Raw genomic sequence first — 19,632 nt, 5'->3', positions numbered from 1 at the left:
AACACTTCTGCCAAATCCTTTCACCCAGCCTGGAGTCAGTCAGCTGAAGCATYAGAAAAAAAAATGTATTTTTCTTTTCTCCTCTTTGGAAAGCAGAGTGAGGATGCATCCCAGACAGCTCTGCTCTTGGTGAATGAGATTTTTTCTCAACTTCCGAAAGCAATTCTGCTTTTCTCTGTTCCCACACATCCTTCCTCCACACATGCTTCTACCCTATCCCAGATGCTAGGGTTGGAGGCAAGTAAACTCCATCTGTCTTAAATCCAATGGCAACTACTGCGGCAGAGTCTGCCTTGCTTTATTTCTCATAAACAGATATTAACGAGTCCGTCCATAAAAACCTCCACAACTACTGTTACAAAGCTGCTGGGGAAAACTTTCTTTGGCCTAGAATCAGAAAACAAAGTTTATGCCAAAGGGGATTTTGGCACAACAGCAACTTATCTGCATGACATGTGAATGGCAGTAGAACTGACATTTTCCCTTATTGCTAATATTGGAAGAAATGTGAACAAGCAACCTAGAGCAGAACATTGTTTTGTCTCTAATTTTCTCCCCATCCAGTACATGTTTTAGAGACTTTCCGCAGAACAGAAATAGTTGTGCATGGTTGTGCACTTAAAAGCATTTCCAAATTATAACTGAATACATTTCTCTAAAACCAAAACAATAGGCCAGGGACTCGGGAAAATAATGTTTTAGGTGAATATCTGTGGGAAACAGGAAAGTCCTCATGACAAATCTTTGGGGAACGCCCAGCTCAATACTTGTGCTGAAGGGGATCAAGTGAAATTACAGGACAATGAAAACTAGGAAAGTGTCTTGAGAGATTAAATGTGTAAGTGCAATTGTTTTATCAATTATACTAATCTTACTTTGTGAATTCAGTATTTGAGAAGTGCTTACTTCTGTATTAAATTGAGACAAGCAAGAGGATAAGTCAATGAAACCACTGAATCAAAAATAACCATTGTATATAATACATGCAACCCAATTGATTTAGTACGACAAATTCTGTACACATTTAAAATATCATGAAAATAGTGTCTTTAATATACAGTTTATATACTTACAATACACGGTTAAAATTTGTTCATATACATTACAAGGATATTTATTTGCACCTGGTTTAAACAATCCACCTTCAGCCTTTTACACAGAAGTCCAAAACAGCACAGAATTAAACAAAAAACATGCTTTGTGTTATAACGGAAATGTACTAAGCTGAAGTTTTGGGGCTTTCTCTTTTTCTCCCCCCAAAGTTACTTTTTTGACCTATCCAAAGTGAATCTAAAGAGCTAAGAACTAACAAATATTCTTATTTTTAATACAATTCAGAAGATTGTCCAAGTCAAGAGAATCACTCTGCAGATTTTTACTCTGAAAATTTGGTTATTATGCACAAAAATGGTAAAATCTCTACAACTCCTGGATTACTAGGAGTTTAAGACAGAACAAACTAAGAGTCATTTATTGCTAGGCCTCAACAGGGGTCTSAATTTGCTTACCGCCCTGATGTCCCTAATAGCAGAAATAAAACGCACAGTCCCTCACTTTGATTAAGATTTCGTTTGTACTTTCCAGTTCTTGGGAACACTGCAACTTTCAGAGCATCAAAGAGAGGAGGCAGGAGAGCTGGGCTAAGCCCTTGTCCTTTCCCGGAGGGCTGGCGTTCGGCTTTCACCTGGCGTGGTGTGCTCCCACAGGCAACAGCTTGCTGACCTGCATTGCACACAGGCACCCACGGGGCACGATGGCCTCGACTTTCCCACATGCACCCAGGTCACTACCAGCATGCAAATAACTGGTGCCAGCACACTTTATTTAGCATGGAGACAATCCAGGAGTTGATTCAAGAAGAAAACACAGGAGAAAACACTTCAAGTATTTATAGATGGATTTGAAATAYGGTGGTTTTGAAACAGTATTGCTATGTACACTGCATCTCTTGAAGCTGCTGTTGTGGAATAAAGTCAATTAAAGTGGCAAGTAAAACTGTTGTATTGGAAAAAAACCCGTGTAATATAGTTACTTCAATCCCTTGCTTCTAGCTGCAAGGAACGCTTMAAAATACATTTTCCTTCTAATTTTGGATGGACCAAATGTTTTCTGTCTCTAAATTTCTAGCCCTAAGCTATTTTTATAATACAGCAAGAATACGAATGCAAATCTGCACTTTGAGTTGATTTCAATACAACTTTGGTTAGCCAGAGAGGCAGCAATACAGAAGAGTCTTAATCCTAGGCACAAAGAGTGTTTAGAGGAAACTACCGTTTCCCCCAAAGTCGTTTCCTCATCCCTCCCCTTGCCAATGCTATTACCACCTCCATAAAAGCCCTTGTGCTAGAATCCAGTTTTCAAAGCTTAAGGAAACATCTGTACTCGTGCCCTGTGAATGTTGCATAGAAAGTATATATTTCCTGGTGCAAGATAAAAAGACAACTCCACGCACAATAACATTCCAGATGTTCTGCTACCAAAACCCCCAGACAAACAAAAACCCCAATGACAACACACAACTTCAAACACTAATAACTAAATAAACACCAGAGGCCTTACATTTATTTAACACGAGAAAAGAAAGTCAGGGTTAGAACTAACCTGTTTTAGCAGAGTGTCTCTGAAAAAAGCATTTTAGGCTCGCTCTTGCATGATGCACATTCTCTGAACTCGATGGCTACATCTCTATTAGTAAATAAAATGGGCCAGAGACTTTTCTCAGGTCCCAARGACAACCAAGACAGCTCACATCTACATGGTTAAACTCCATTACTCTTCAAAACAAGACTGATTTCATCCAACTCGCTATTTGGGAACAGCTGGGCACTGCTACCTTCTGAACTGTGCCTGGGAGCTGTCTGGGATCTCTTGTTGCACAGGTTGCTTCATTTGAACTAAAACCATGCAMGTGCCCACACTAACAGTTTGACAACAGTAGACTACCATGAGAGAGCACCCACATCCTACTGCTGTTCAGATTACTAATACAGGTGTAACCAAGCAGCATAGATGGTCTCTGAGGCCAATAATAAACCACTGGATAGTTAGGAAAAAGAGCAAGTACTACTTGTAAATGACCAAACTGAAGTCTGTCCAACACAAACTTGCTTGCATTCAAAATACATTATCTGGCTAACTGCATCATTCAGACCAAACACTAAAAGGCCACAATCTGCAACCTCTTTAGATTCAAAAATATTTCAGCAACTTATGTGAGTACACTCAGTCATTAGTAATATCCCAAATCACAGACTGTCACCCTTAAAAACAGATGTGAAATTACAAGGCAGTCCTGCTACAAATGACACAAAGTGCCACATGCTCTAAATTCACTAAAGGCAAGTCCTATCAAATGCTGAGTGCTACTTTCTCCTATTGACTTCAGCTGGCACAAAGTTCCTATCATGGGGACATTCCCGAGCTTTCAGACATTTCTAATCACAGAATGGTTGAAGTTGGAAGGGACCTCTGGAGATCGTCCCATCAAACCCTCTACTCAAGCAGGGTCACCTAGAGCACATTGCACAGGATCATGTCTAGGCAGGTTTTGAATATTTCCAGAGAAGGAGACTCCACAACCTCTCTGGGCAACCCATGCCAGTGCTCCATCTCTCACAGTAAAGAAGTTCTTGCTAATATTCAGGCAGAACTTCCTGTGTTTCAGTTTGTGCCCATTGCCTCTTGTCCTGTCACTGGGTACCACTCAAAAAACTCCAGCCCTGTCCCCTTGACACCCTCCCTTAAGGTATTTGTAGACATTGGATCCCTCTTAGTCTTCTCTAGGCTAAAACAGGCCCAACTCTCACAGCCTTTCTTCATAAGGGAGATGCTCCAGTCCCCTAATCATCTTCGTAGCCYTGCATTGGACTCTCTCCAGTAGYKCCATGTCTCTCTTGTACTGGGGAGCCCAGAATTGGACACAGTACTCCAGATGTGGCCTCAGCAGGGCTGAGTAGAGGGGCAGGATCACCTCCCTCCACCTGCTGGCAACAYTTCTCTTCATATACCCCAGGATACTATTGGCCTTCTTGGCTACAAGGGCACATTGCTGGCTCATGATTAACTTCCTGCCCACCAGGACTCCCAGGTCCTTCTCTGCAGAGCTGCTCTCCAGCAGGTCAGCCCCCAGCCTGTACTGGTGCCTCGGGTTATTTTTCCCTAGGCGCAGGACCCTGCACTTGCCTTCATCGAACTTCATGAGGTTCCTCTCTGCCCAACTCTCCAGCCTGTCCAGGTCCCTCTGAATGGCAGCACAACCTTCTAGTGTCTCAGCCACTCTTCCCAGTTTGGTATYATCAGCAAACTAGCTGAGGAGGCACTCTGTCCCTTCATCCAGGTCATTAATGAGTAAGTTGAACAAGACTGCACCCAGAGGAGTCTGACCCACAGTGGGACCATTAAARTAACTCCCTGGGGGAACATTAAAGAAGCTCTCCCTCTTGAAAAACCATAAGCAGTGTAGCATTTTGCAGTCCTTTAAAGATTTAAGTCTCTAATCTCATCTTTCTAAAGAGACCACTAGTACTCTCCTAAGGCTGAAAGGACTTCTCTGCTCCTGCCCCATTTCAGAAGTGCTACCATCCCATTAATGCCAGGGACTTTTGGTCAGACTGGTCCACTTAAATCAGTCTGCTGGATTCAGACTGCCTTCTACAGCACCAATGGYGGACCTGACCACCTACCACCACGGCAGTTAAGCTAAAGAGAAACGTGAGTAACTTAGATCCCTTGGGTCCCACAGCTGCTGTATCCTGGCTCGCTTCCCAGRTGGTGGAGAGGCGCAAGCCACACCATCAGGCTGGCTGGTTTGCTCATCACTCTTGCTATATGAGAGCAGACACTTAAGTCCATCACAGCACCACAGCAGGTGGCTCAATGCTGCCGTCATATCATTCACACAATACAGAAGTAAGAAACACCTCAACCACTAGAAAAGGCTTGGAAAATTAAGCTGATGAGTTGCCAAGGGCAAAGGAAAGGTCAAACACTACATATTACTCATAAAATAGGCAAGCAGTGTCAAATCAGAGTAAGACAATTGAGAGGACATTAAGTTTTCCCCGTACAGTTTGCAGTCTAGAGGTTTAAGCTGTTGTTTGGTATATATGACCTGCTTCTGAAAWCATTACACACTCCTGTACCCTTTTACAGGCCAGTTCTATTTTGGTCTATGAATACACAATCTAAATGCAGCGAACACATGAATGCAAATTCCACCAGGCTGTTTGCAACAACAATCATTCCAAGCAGATAAAGTAGAAAGAATGAGATAAGAATCCATCCACAGWCAAAGAATACTATTTTCTGAGGGAAACTAATATCCTGGGGCTCTTGGAAATATTTAAGATTGCAATCTCCTCTTTTATATATACTTTCTCCACAGAATTAATGATTTAAGTAAAACAGAGACACTTGATGTTTAAAATTTCGCCCTTTCAAAGCTGAATATTCATTTGGGTCAAAAAGCAGTGATTCTAAGTTGCATATGCAACAAGTACACACATCTRAACAGTACTTAAATTTGATTTAGTCTTGCTTGTAGTTAAAATAGTTTAAGATGCTTAGTAAAAAAGTCTGAAAATAGCTATTGATCTATTGCTAAAAGTCAGTACATTAAGAGAAAGATTATGAATGTTTGGGATTTCTACTGGGATACTTTTTGACTCACTTCTGTCTAGTACCCATATCAATTGGACTTTACTTTCTGCTTGGGAACTGGTGGTATGCATTATTGAAAGACAAGTAACAAACCTTCGCTTTGACATGGACACATGACGTGAAATTTGCCAAGGTCACAAAAGCTCCATTTGCAGGTGTGTTTCTTTCTTTCTTTCTTTTTTTTTTTAATGAGTCAACACTGTTGAGAAAACAGGCAAAATTAGCTCCCCATTTTTGTCCCCTGCTCTCTGTTTTCTCTTGATGCTCTGCATCATGCACTCTACAATGGAGGGAGATTTTTTATACTGCAAAAATTGCAGATGAGAGTTTAACTCCAGCCAGGGCTCTGCTCAGCAGGTGAAAGGGCCAGAACAGCATGATGCTGCTCCAGCATCTCTAGTGCTGGCTCCCAAGAATCCTCCTAGTGCAGGTGCAGAGGATGGAGACTACAGACTGATTTCTGAGGACCTCCACAAATCCTTGTGTATCGTACTCACACATTTCTAWGAGCTCTGCCAGCCACAGGAAACCAGTAACAGATTATTGAGAGTTATTGTATTTCTAGCTTTCTTAGCACCTAAATTTGAAAGGGCTCAAAGAGTACTTCTTTCCTATCTCTGTACTCACTTTTGACTGTTATTTCTGTGCAACATTTATTGCAGCAAGTTTTTGCAATTCAGCAGTTGTATTAGAACATCCTAAGAGGTTACAGTCCCTTCCACTTTGATACCCTAAGCGACAATCTACATCCTCCTTGGCCACTACAAACAAGGCAGGTGAAATTTCAAACTTCAACATTTCCAGAGACAAGGCGCGAACTTTCATTTGGCCTCTTCTCATCTGCACTGCATGTGCTTCTTCTGTTCCTTTCCATCTCCTTAATTTTTGATTTCAAGGGCATCTCACTGGAGTACTATCACCTGCCTACACAGATCCGACCGCAGGAACAGAATAGGACAATGAGCACATTTTCAGATGCTCGTAACCACAGCAGAGGAAACACAATGTGTTTTTCTTTTGCCAGAGGAGGGCAACTGGAGCTGGCTGAACAAGCTGTCGCCTCTGACTGACACGCTCACGGCTGCGACAGGCAGCATCTGCTGACGGATAGTTTGTGAACTCCTTTTCTCACGAGAAAGCCGCACGATTAGAAGTCATGCTACTTACTCAAGCCATCTGACTACAAAAGCAGCTTTTGAAATCTACAGGTCATAAACTTTTAATTGGCCAGGGCAGAGTGGCTCAGTAGGAAAATCCCCCCTTCTCCCTCCCCTTAGGGTAATGAACTAAACAAGAATTCTGTTTTAAAATATTTACCTATTTTTGCTCGAAGTAACATGGAAAATGTATCCATATTACAGGTAGTCAGGAAGATACTTTTAATAAAAAATATGCTGCAAGAATAGTGTATTAGTAGCATTCACAGCAATTCTTAACATTTTCAGATGTAGTGTCAAAAAAAAAAGATGTTTTTGTGTATCTGAACATGCTTTTTGTTAACAGAAAAGCAACAAAAAAGTCACAGCATGTTGCCAAACATTACTTGAACAGAAATAACCCCTTAAGAAATACATTTTTTGCAGTTAACACAAAACTGTAAACTGGATTGGTGTGTGTCTTTCAGCATCAAATTATGCAGTAATAAATATGACTAAGTTTTAACAGACTACAGAGTAAAAATTCCCTTAATGTCCAGTTTTTAGCAGCTATTGAATGTTCAGGGATGCACAAGGCACACCTCTGCAGATTCTCTACCTTTATTATTGACATTAAAAAAAAAATTGTTCACCACTCAGAAACTTTTGTCTGCATAGTAAGAATTCTTCTACTACTATTTACAGGAAGGACTTTTAGTGCAAAAAACAGGAAGTAATGAATTAGCTGAAGTGTATCTAGCACACCTCACACAGTTTCATTAAAAACCAGTCAGCATCACATTTTTGGCCGCCAGCCGTTAATGAACTGCAGTATTTTCTTAACCTGCAATTTGCTTAGCTTAAAGTCTTCTGAAAGGATTTCTTCTGTAAGCTGAACCAGTAAATTGCCATCAATCTTCTCTGTAACAAAAAATGATATGACGTCTTCTGACAGACCAATAAACCTCAGCGATTTAGACACTTCCTCTATTGAGAGTCCAGAAAGGTCTGTGGGTGGTTGCCAGGGAGAGCCATCCCCACAAGACCTTGGTGCTAACTGGAGGTGGAGGGGAGACGAGAAAGGATAAGACACAGAGAGAGTGTCCTGCATGCCCTTTTTAACGGGATACTGATCTTCCAAGATGTCTGGTGAATCAGTTTTGGATTCCTCCTCAGCACCGTCTATTTTTAGTGGTAAAGGACAGGTGTCTAAAGCAGGTTTCTCTTCACTTGTTTTAGGCGCCCGAGGAGGTAAGGCAGGACACGAATGACTCTGTTTTGCGTCGCTGACCGCCAGAGTTTTCTCATCAGTGCATTCTAGTGAGTAACTGGCTGACTTTGGACAGCTAGAGATGGTGTTAGTAAACTCTGCTGGCGTCAGTGGAGAGTACCCCACAGGGAGCTCACATCCATCAAAGTCAAAAGTAAAAGATGCTGGACAGTTTCTCTTTGGTGTGGCTGGAGTCTTCTGCCTGGGGTAGCTATAGCTCCTGCTTGGATCTAGCARGAAATCGTTTCTGTTTAGGCCTTCAGCAGTTCCTGAAAAATGGTTTGGCCATGATAACCTACAAGAAAAAACTTCTGCTGAGGGGCTTCCAAAAGGCAATGTGCTATCAGGCTCTTTGGATTCGGTTTTCCTCATGTTACAAGGGTAGCAGGAAACAGGTGTGCTCTCAGTTGTGTTTGTGTTGTCATTCTCTGTGACACTGCTTAAGGAACAAAGCAGAAAGGATACAGTTAGTACAAAAAATATGGCATTTAAGTAAACCTATGAATTATCTGACAAAATCACAGAGTGACTGTCACGAAGAGAGAATCTTTCTTCCTTGTGGGAGAATGTTTGAGATCTGAATTAACAATACATTTGAATAATGCATTGACAGTTCTGTTACATTTTCTGCAAGCCTGACAAAATATTTATACACACCAAAACCTCCTGAGAAAGACTCATATCTTGGTTCTTTAAACTCAAATAAAAAAGTAGATGTCTCAATTCAACTCTGTGCTATCTCCTAATTTTCCAATTCTCTCAGATTTCCGCTGTCTAACTCTAGAACATACACTAGAAGTTTTTCTAATTCTACGTTTTCTATTTATGTGCCRCAAATGCGTCACATTACACCAAAGCTCATAAGGAGGACAGGTCACCACTGTATTAGATACAAGGCTGAGCAACATAAGAGACAACCGAATTTTTGGGGTCAATTTTTTAATTTGCTTGCATGCATCCAGGGTGCTTCTTCAGAGCTCACAGGTACAAACATTGTAATTCTACAGTAATACAGAATAAGTTAATGTTTATTGCCTTAGGAAGATTTTTTTACCTGGAAAGGTAAGCAGACCTAGCTGTGTGTGTTGAAAGATCATGTTTTAGGCTTATCTTACCTTGTTTGTGTGTCCATATTTTGGAAATTATGATGGGAAAAACTGCTTTTCAAAGGCACCTAAAGAAAGTTACCCTGACCTATTTCCAAGCGGTAAATTAAGCTCAGCCCATCCAAGGGAACTGATGGTTTATATCTAAGTGCCCTTGGGAGACAGAGATGCTAACAAAAGCATGCATTCTATTAACCAAAGAGAAAGTTTGCTAATTTTACATCACTCTCTAGAAGAAAGCCTGAAGGACTGGGTTGATCTTTGGAGTTCTGACCAAATAAGTCAGAATATTGGAAAAACAAGTAACAGATTTASAAAATCCCTACTTAAAAAAATGGAGAAAAACCAGAAGTTGAAATAATTGTTTTAATTACTCATACCTCTCTCCTAGAAATTAGCAACTCAGGAAAGAAACTAGGTCATCATTCTGTGACAGCTCCGTGAAAACTGCTTGAGGAGGACAGCAGCATTCAGAAAAAGTAAAATTTTGAATGGATTGACCTAGTAAATAGTTCCCTGTGTGTTCACAGTGGCTCAAGCAGGAAGCCAACCTTGGCTTGCCCTGCCCAAACACAAAATACAGATGCATAAGAGTAACTCTAATCAGTATCACTGGAAGATTAGTTATAAAACTGCACCCAACAGACCCAGTTTCCTCCTCTACCCATTCATCCTAAGTCTCCTCTCCGAGTCCTCTCAACCTTTCTTGTTTCTTRTTCATGTCAGGAATACAAGTCTGCCACTTAAAGCCACTAGAGGTTTAAACATTAGAGGGTTTTTTTGTCAACAAGATATACTTTCAGCAGGTCATTTCTGGCTGTTTAAAGGCCAACTGGTGTAATATACAGAGTGCAAAGCACTTTTTTCACAAATCTAGCCATTGGGCTGTTCAGTTCAGAGAAGACAGTCCATGAGGTGTTCAAAATAAGTAACCATACAGAGAAATTAACTGATTGATCCTGTTTCCATTCTCTAATCCAATATTAGAAATGGGAACATTTAACGATTTAAAAGAGTAACGGAATTACTGAAAACCAATAAAGTAACATTTKCTGGGCAGTTCTTTATTCATCCCCCCCAAAAATTAACTCTTTGGGATTCAGTGCCAGAGGATGCAAGAAAAACCTCAAAAACAGCTGAAGTCAGGCATCAGGCACTTTTATATACAACTAGGGATAAATTACACTGTTTTTGTTTGTTTTTAGAATATGGGCTACAACCCCTCATGATCCAGAGAGTAAGATGACTGATAAAACTGGCAGGACTTGAAGAACAACTTCACCAGTTATCAGGTTACTTCACAAATTGCCATTTTTCTAGGAGCTTCTACTGCAGCACTAGGTCAATGCTATCAAAATTAAGAAATCTGGTCTGGATCCAAGCTGCAGATGAGTTTCACACAATCTTTGCAAAGTCCCAAACACGTGTCATCTGCAAGCCTGATAAACTATATTTCTCACTATTTTTCTGTTTTCTTGGGAGGCAGATGTATTCTCAGGTATAAAGACAGGAAGACACATTTAGTGGCCCAAACGCTGGGTCRTCTTGAGCCCAATATTCTGCGGAGCAGACCTTGACAGAACTACCCAGGCTTTCATAAAAATAAATGAGTAGCCTCAATCTAGAGCGATCACTGCCAGAGACACAACAGTAAGCTGCAAGTGTGCAGTAGGGCTTAGAASGGCAGTTCAAGCATAAGTTATTATATCAATGGCAACTAGACTGAAATAATTTCAATGGTATTTTTGATTTTCAGATCAATGCATGATACCCTCACAGGTAACATTTTGTCACTTTCTTAGAAAAAAATTGAAGAAATATCAAAATAATGGCAACAAATTAAGTAAAAAATGCAGTAAGATTTCGAAAGGCACATACATTTTCCAAAGCTAAAGGAAGAATACTTCACTGCTAAGAAAAGGTATGCAACCACATAGTTCACTGTCACCTCTCAACTCGCCTGAGCGGATTTTCCAGTTTGTGGATTAGCTTGTGCTGAAGTGGGTTCGATCTGGCCCGATTCCACTTTACGTGACTTTGCACTGAGTGGTGTCTGGTGACCTCTCCTTTCCTAATCACACCCTGCCTGTAGGTTCACATATAGCTGGCACAATATATTTCTGGATTATCACACCCTTTGTACCCTCCGCCCTTCTCTCCCTCCCCAATTATCAAGAACTGGTTGTACTGCATGCCTGTARCATTGATATTCCACCGGAAAACTATCTTTGAGATGTTCTCCTTGGAACATTCAAGGCTATCTTCCTCAAAACTTTTTGTTTTTCAATCAAGCATTACACAAAACTGTACAGGATTTTCCTGTACAGTTTGCCAATTTATGATGGGATTACCAATAGCAATACATACAGGCATTTAATCTAAACAGCTATGTCCTATRTAGTAAAGTACAATTGCTACCGGAGCTCTGCTTCCTCTTCAATTTTTAAAAATTACTTGATAGGTTAGCGCATTTCAAGAAAAGTCAGCAACTCTGAAATGACATYACACTTTTATAAACAAGCACCTTCCAAAAGAACACATCAAACTGGATTCAAGATGGCTAAATTTAACTTTCTCAAAAAGAAAAATGCTAGAATGAGGAGCTCACAGTTCAAACACATACATGTTGTGCAGTCCTGAAGAATAGTAGGACAGAGTGGGGCTAGGTGAACGGGTCTGCTGCCGTGGCAGTTTGACTGTGCGAGGAGGAATGGAGGGACTGGTGGAAGAGGAYGGCTTTGAACTCCGTGGTGGAACTGGGGGAGCATTCAGGAGCCTGCATTCCTCTCTCACCTGTACAAAAGAAGAATATATGAGTAAACAACTAGAAAATCCAGGCAACAGCACTCTGAAGCAGATGAAATACATCAGTTCAGGATTATTTTGTGAAAAGTAATAATTAAAAAGGGAGAAGAATAATACCAAGTAATGTAAATACATCTACAACAGTATATGGCTGTCATAAGGCTTACTAAAGAACGCCTTACTACAAGCGGGTACTAAAAATCTTCTTAGGGTGCTTTTTAATAAATAACTTGGTATCTGCTCATTTAAAAAGAGGTAGAAATGAAACTATTTAAAAGAACCTTTCAGTAACATATAAAACCAGATCGACTATTCTACATATTTTATGATCTGTAAGAAGAAATGCATTAGGCTTAAACTCCATTAATGCTGTTTATTTGGATGTAACAATCCAAGCTTGYAAAATGAAAAGATCTCACAGACTTTGATGTTTCATGACTTATTTCAGCAGTGATAGCCAGCCAGCCAGTGAGAGGATAATTCCTAGCACCATCCCTCAGGAATAGTACAAGTATCTATCATTTATCAGCTACATCCGTGGCATAAATAGCTGCAGGAAAGCACTAAAACAGACTGGATTTTGGTTGCCATTGTCAGTGTTTGCTGTTGCTTCATCTTCACTCTTGGTCTAAGCGCTCTGATAGATGGGCTGATCTTTCCTTTCCATTCACTGCCCACCAGAGGGCATGGCGTCACCAGCCGTGCACCCCCACACTCCCTAGCCCAGCACTGTACAACAAGCACCTTCAGCACAGAAAAAGATAAAATTTTCAAGGCCTATTTCTAACGCCAAACCTGATGAAGCATGAATGGTGGCGTTATTTCTTAGTATGTTAAATTATAGAAACCAAAAAGCAAAACAACCCTACTTTTTTTCCTCCTCTGTGTGTACAAAATAAGAATGGACCAAGCCTCAAGCTCAGATCAGGAGACTGAAATGCATACAGATGTAGTGCTAGGATTCAAATCCGGAGCTTAAGTCCTTCTGTAGCTCCCATAGAGGAATTTCATGGTAAGGTTAGCTGCAAAATGTACAAGTTGAAAGGCATGAGGCAGAAGAGCCTCTTAAAATAACGAACCAACTTATTAGGACGGATTTCAAGCAAAAGAACTTCTTATTTTCAAGCAGATTTCCAGATCACACAAATCTTTCTTCCAGGATCACTGTTGAGGGACATAGTTTTAGTAAAGTAAATGATATGGAAATAATTAGGCAAGAACTAGCAACAATGCCAACAGGTCTACTTACTGCAGCCAGCTCATTTTTTCAGCCTAAAACACACGACCACAGCTCTGCTTATCTGCAATTGGATTTGGACCTGTCTGGTCAGGAGTAAAAAGAAGACTCCATCCCCATAGAAAAAAAAAAACAATGGAGTTAAGAYCTTAATCTTGTCAGCATATACTTGGGAGAGCATTTTCGTTTACTAAGGCTAAAGGTGAGTAAGGTTACCAAAAATTAGACTGCCAGACAAGATTTTTAAGGACTCACCACGTACCCTTGGCAGGAAGAGACCTCTTATGTTCTGCTTCTTTGAAAGTCTTAGATGCAACAGGAAAGGGAAATTTTCATTCTGTCTTGAAGTCACAGTTTATTTTCAAGTTTAACAACACTGCAGAACTAAAAGTGAACTTAGCAATTCTGCAATACATAATTAGCAATTAAAGTGATTTAATTTATTTAAAAACAAAATAAATGTGGAACCTTTTGCAATTCGCTTCAGTGCCTTCAAAATGCAACAACCCATTTAGTACTTATGTGAAATGGAAAACTGGGGACTGGGACATTGTAGTACATTTTTTCCCTAATTCAGAACAAGTTAGAATTACATAAAATGCCCAACAGCATAAAACATTGAAATAAATCTTGCTCTAAGGGTTCTTATTTGCTCTCTTGCAAAAAAATGGAATCAATTTTATTCATGTTTGTTATTGAATTCAGGCATAAAACTCTTCAACCATTTTAGTACTGTGCCCCAAGGATGCCTAAGGAGTTTTTTTTCCCCCAAGTCAGACAAGGCAAAGTTAATACGCCGTGCTATTTAATATATACCATGGGGTTAGAGAGACCATTCAGGGGAGCTCTTGGAGCACTGCAGATGGTCAAGGGGTTAAAGAAATTCTTTACTAGAGAGACTACTGGCTTTCAGAGGCACTAGTGTAACAAACTATACCCAGCTCCTTTCCTGACCTGGATTGTAGATCAGAATTAGGCTGTAAATAATATCAGTTTGTAGTCCCAGTTGGTCCCTGTCACAAGACCATGATGATTGCTGCCAGACTCAGCTCTCAGGAAACACAGCTGATGAATAATATAGAGAGATTCTGCAGATTAAACTAGCAAGAGCAATGGGAAAACTTTGCAGGAGATGTACTCTTCCCGGTCCAAGAGTACAGCAAGGAAGTAAATTCAGGGAGGTGGGGAGGGGGAACAGCCATGGTGTGCTAAAATAAATGCCTCGATGGCTGCTACTAGGAAACGCTCTCTCACTCAACAGCACTAGATGACAGGCAGTTGCCAGATGCAGATAAAGCACATCTGGTGCCTGCACTACGTGTTGCTCAAGATGCCCTGGTAACGGCCCATCTTGGCCGTGGGGCTCTTCAGGAASGGCTACCCCCGAGCAGCAGTCTGCAGCGCCCGTCTGCGGGAGCCGCGGTCGTGAAACGCGCTCGCAGCCTTACAGCACCATGCAAGCACCTGAACTGCAGCAAGGCTCGAGATGTGCACGGGGCTGAACTGAGTTACCGCTGCTGAGACTGACAGATGAGAAAAACAAACAGTTGCTGGTATTGCCACAAGTAAAGCAATTTAATGTCCCTTGCATACAGAAGTTTGAAATTCCAGCATGTTGCATCTGGGACATGCCTTAAATCAATCAGGAGAACAGTCTCTGATTTTACTCAAATTAGTGTTCGGAGACTGAAGCAACTTCTTAGTTACAAGCCCTAATTCAGAGGCTGTTTTCTTTTATTTTTGCCTTTGTGCTACTTTGACTTTCCTCACAGATATCTAGAAAATGCACGTTATCAGGATGTTTTCATCCTGTAGGTGAAAAGAAAAACATAAAAGTTTCTGAAACACTTGAGTGTCCTTCTCTCCTACAAATAGCTCCCGTACACGTATTTTAAATTTAGTGCATGCAAAAATACAGTTGTCAGCCAAACTCTGCAGAAATGCTATGGGATATCGTTTTAGAGGGGGTGATGACTAAACCTCATGCTCATCAGCAGCCACTGAGATCTACTTATTCTATAAATACCCTACATGGAAACCATACAAATATCTTTTCAACCCCAACCCACTCATGAATTCAGCAGGTCACTGATATCCATTCCAAAGCTGTTCCAGAAAGCCACAAAACCAACTCTAAATCATTATCCCATCTATGAAGATGCAATTTATTTTTTTATTTTTTCATGAGGTTAGGACTCTGCCCACCTCAAAATATAATCTAATAACTTTAGCAGAAATCAGTTCTCTTACACAGCCAGAAAGCAATATTAGAATTGCTGTCAGCACTCACCCACATTACCTCAACCTTGGTAGCTAAAACACACATGACAGTGTCGCACACTTTTCAAGACGACCTTGAAAGGCAATTGCCACGGCAATATACATACRTATCCCAAACGCCACCCCAGCGACCCCAAGGAAGGCCTGAATAAGGGATTCTCTATTCCCCAGGCTTTTCCTCCGCTGTGGGGCAGGTGCTCCTGGCACCCCCAGCACCCTGCTTCTCTCCCCACGGCGCGCTGCACCATGACTGGGGCGCACGGGGTCCCCGGCAGCTCCCTGCCGCCAAGGCCGGGAGTGCGAAGGGCCTGGGGTCCCTGCCCGGAGAGCTGCTGCAACCCAGCCGTCCTCCTGCGGCGGCCTTGTCCTCTTGCCCGCTCCCTTGCGCGGGCTCTGGCTCTCGTYTGACCCCGCGCTGAAGCAGTTCAGCTCACAGAAATCACAGCAGGAAACTAATCATTTTCCAGATCCAGATCTGGCTCCTTGCCCAGGCACAGGAGTGCCAGAGCCAGCACAAAAGAGAAGCCAGGACCATGTGTCTGGGAGAGGCGGAGGAGGAGGAGGAGGGTGGGACTAGCCCCGTCACGGGTTGCATCAGCGCAAGCTACTGGGGAACCTCATCCTCGTACAGCGCAGGCTGGCGCCTGCCCAAAGCAGTTGGATGAAGCTTAGGTACATACCTGACCTCAAAAGCAAGTGAGTGCRCTTGGGTTCCAGCACTTAGACATAACATGTAAACACTCTTTGCRAAGAGGACATAATGTCTTTAATTTCCTATCTCTGCTGAAGCTGCTGTGGCTGCTTTCTTCAAAYTGTTTTGGTGGCACAGTCCAGTCGCTGCAGTTGTGCACTTTAGGCCTGCACTGACACTTTCCTCTCCTCTCCCAGCTGCAACTGCCTAATGCGATAAGCAAGTTTATCCAGTCAAATAAATAAAACTTAATTTTCAACCAGATCAGTTTTTCAACTGGATTGTGGTCCAACTCCCAAGGCTATTGCTAACACTGCTGAGACTGTGGAGTGGCAATAGGAAAAGGCTGGGATCAGCACAGTGCACTGTAATTTCATCTCAGTTCTTGTCTGTGAGAGTAAAAAGACAATCATATTACCTGGGAGTTTCAGGATCAAATGACTGCTTGATCCTTGATTTTAAATATACCTCTTACGATTTTTACGAACTTGGTAGGAAATTAGCTGAAATCGCATGTTGCTCCTCCCACCTTTTCCTTGCCCTCTACCTGCCCCCCCCATCAAGATCTTCTCTAAAAAATTCTCAGGCATACTCTTCACCTGTTAAAACAGAAACAAAACAATATGAATTAACTCAGACTTACTGCTTCTGATTTGGGAGGCACTGGAGGTGGAGGTAGGGAAACTTCTGAAGACTTGGTTGTTGCTCCGATAGTCCCAGGCACAGGAAGAGGTGCGGTACCACACTTTGATCGGAAAGAGCCCCTGTAATTGTCACATTTGTTCTTTTCACTTAGTGAGCGAGTAAGAGGTTGGTCCCCAGGCTTTCCAGATCCTTGGTCCAACCACAGCTCTTCATAAGGAAGTTCTGGTTTTGTAGGTAGAAACATTGAATCTTCGCTAACTTCAGGAAAAAGATAATCACTGCTACTGTCACCAGAATCCTGGTACTGAAGAGCATCGTGGGAAAACAGGGCCCATTCATTACACAAATCCCTGCAACCGTGAAGATTCACTTCACTATTCCCATGCAAATTGTTTCCATAGACGCACACTGACAGCCGATGGAAGGACTGCGTAAGTTCGTCCCGGGCATAGCTCAGGGAATTTGGCACATGGCTGTGCCCAGTGCATCGACTTTTCTTCGGGCTCTTGCAGTCTTCGTTCCAGTCAGTTTTCACATCTCGCACGGCACGGGAATACTCATCTATGTCAAACTGTTCCTGGCATATATTAAACCAGTGCTGGATGAGGGATTCATGCCACAGCTCCCCCTTCACGAGACTGTCAGGTAGGGTAAATTTTGGAAGTGTCAAGTGCAAGGGAAAATGCATTGGAATAATTTTGTTGCCACGWAGCACACAACAAACCACCACAGTCTTGGTTTGAATGTTGACAAACTTATATCTGTGCCCTTCCCGGATAAAATGCAGGTCATAAGGATTTCTTGGTGTAGGACTTGGCACAGTTACATTAACAGGCAGCCTGGTTTTTTCTACTATATTGCGAATTGTGTGCTCACCTTCTTGCATCTGCACCTCCAATGGGCTGCGAGTACTAAACCTACCCTTACACTGGAAAGGGAGACTGATGCTTTCATTGGTCCTGTGGTTCATGCAGATGAGGCAGGGCATTTTGCCTCTGCCTAGTTTACTAATTGAATTAAGTTTCCCAATTTTTTTGAAGATGGTGTTGAGTCGTGACTTCTCCTTAGAAGATTTTGCATAAAGGATTTCTGCTTGCCCCATTAAAGTGAGCTCATCCCCAGTACTAAGTGTGATGTTGTAAACCTCAGTGTCTTCATTACATTCACCTGAAGCCACCTGCAAAATAATAATAAGAAATTYGAAGATAATACTTCAGATGATACCAAATCTATTGAGACTGTACTTATAAACTATATTTTGAAAGAAATACTAATTTTAACTGAAAAGCTGAGTAGTCAAATGCAAGGTTTATAGACTCAACCTCAGTCAAGCAACATTCTTGTGCCACACATTCTCCTATCTTACTTGAGGGGAAACAGTCACCTGAAATTGCCAAAGAGGATATGAGATATTCTTTTTTTAAGAAAGCACAAATCCACATGTCCCAACAATTCAATAGTCACTTTTGTCAAGCAGCTATCACAGAATGCATCTTGGTTTCCTTGGACATTCCCCCCCCTCCCCGCCTTGTTTTTGCTGTTTCTGGTACTTATTTGCCAGGATCTTGAGGGAAGTAAACATCCTTCTTCTACCATCTTCAATTCCCTGAGGAGCAGAAAGATGATCTCATCATTATGAAGTATATCCCTTTGATATAATCTCTTCCAGGCTACTGGGAATGAGAGATGACATCTATTCCCTGAAGGAGAAGTCAAGAATATTGGTTCTATCCCATCTGCCAAACTCCCCCCTGCTTCCTTGCTTTCCTAGTCATAGACTTCCTTCCTCATTTTTTGATCATAATTGCTATTTAAGAGATTAAACAACATATGCACAGCCATGTGTGTGCTTTTCTACTATGGAAATTGTACTGTAGAGAGAAAGAGAAAAGAAAAAAAAAAAGCAAAACAGATGTCCAAGGCTCATTTGTTCCTTAAGTTATTTTCTTAAGACTAGAATAACTCTTTACAGACAAGATCTCTCTCTCGCTCTGTCTTATTTGGGTGGCTTCACGTTGAAGATCTTTCTCAGCAACCTACTAGAACTCACCCAGCCCTTCCTCAGCAGCAGTAGATGTCTATCCACAAAAGAAGGTGCAGCAGACAAATACTAGTAGCCTGCTGTAGATMATTTTTATTAAAGGAATACTGTATATATTTAAAAATTTGTAGCTGAAAAAACATGCAAAAATAGTAAATCCTCTCCTCAACTACAAAACTCCCAAAGACTTCATTTAGCTGTGTTAAKTTCAAATTCAGGCTTCAAACTCCAGCATCATCACAGAACAGCCACGGCATGAACTCAAAAGTTCCAATTAGTTACAACTGCTGTAAAATAACCCTGTGTCATGTAAGTTGTGGTCTGCTATTTATCTTCATTCGTAAAGTTGTGCTTATGTTCTGCAAATCTTTCAGAGCGAATGCAGAGGCAGTTCACGAGAGGTGTGCCTTCTCAGCATTTCAGTTTCAGCGTTTCCTGAGAGGAAGTCATTCAAGTTTCAAATTATCTAAACAAACACTAATTAGTCTAATCCAGGAAACTGCTAGAACTGTATTGTACGTAACACTCATTCACAGTTTATACCAATGGCCAGACRATTCTGAAACACCACGGCATGAAAGGAAAGCAGTCAGTCCTTGCTGATAGCGTGGGAATGACGCTCATTGCCGTTTTCTTCTCAAAACCACCCCAGAGAGCTGCATTCAAGCTGCAGCCAGTGATGTAAGTTTTGACTTGGGTGACGCTGATAAGGGTTGAGGACACTCAGGGCTTTGTGCACCTACCAGTCAATATCTCTCCCCCC

The 19,632-nt window shown here is 41.6% G+C and overlaps 1 protein-coding gene across 2 annotated transcripts in view; it reads right to left on the bottom strand.

Moving 5' to 3' along the window:
• Positions 1-1,030: 1,030 nt before the first annotated feature.
• Positions 1,031-19,632, bottom strand: part of GAREM1 (GRB2 associated regulator of MAPK1 subtype 1) — a 108,808-nt gene continuing 90,206 nt past the window's right edge. For both annotated transcript variants that reach the window (XM_085316286.1, XM_085316285.1), the window contains 3 exons: positions 16,827-18,005; positions 11,794-11,963; positions 1,031-8,503 (listed from right to left, as the gene is read on the bottom strand). In XM_085316286.1, coding sequence (XP_085172412.1) covers positions 7,591-8,503; positions 11,794-11,963; positions 16,827-18,005 — 2,262 coding nt within the window. In that variant the 3' untranslated portion in view covers positions 1,031-7,590. The remainder of the gene's footprint in view (positions 8,504-11,793; positions 11,964-16,826; positions 18,006-19,632) is intronic.

This window comes from Rhea americana, unplaced genomic scaffold (assembly GCF_003343005.1).
Source record: "Rhea americana isolate MKP2758 unplaced genomic scaffold, rheAme1 scaffold_46, whole genome shotgun sequence".
NCBI lineage: Eukaryota > Metazoa > Chordata > Aves > Rheiformes > Rheidae > Rhea > Rhea americana.
Note: the sequence above shows the minus strand (reverse complement) of the source record. Positions and strands in the feature narration are given on the sequence as shown.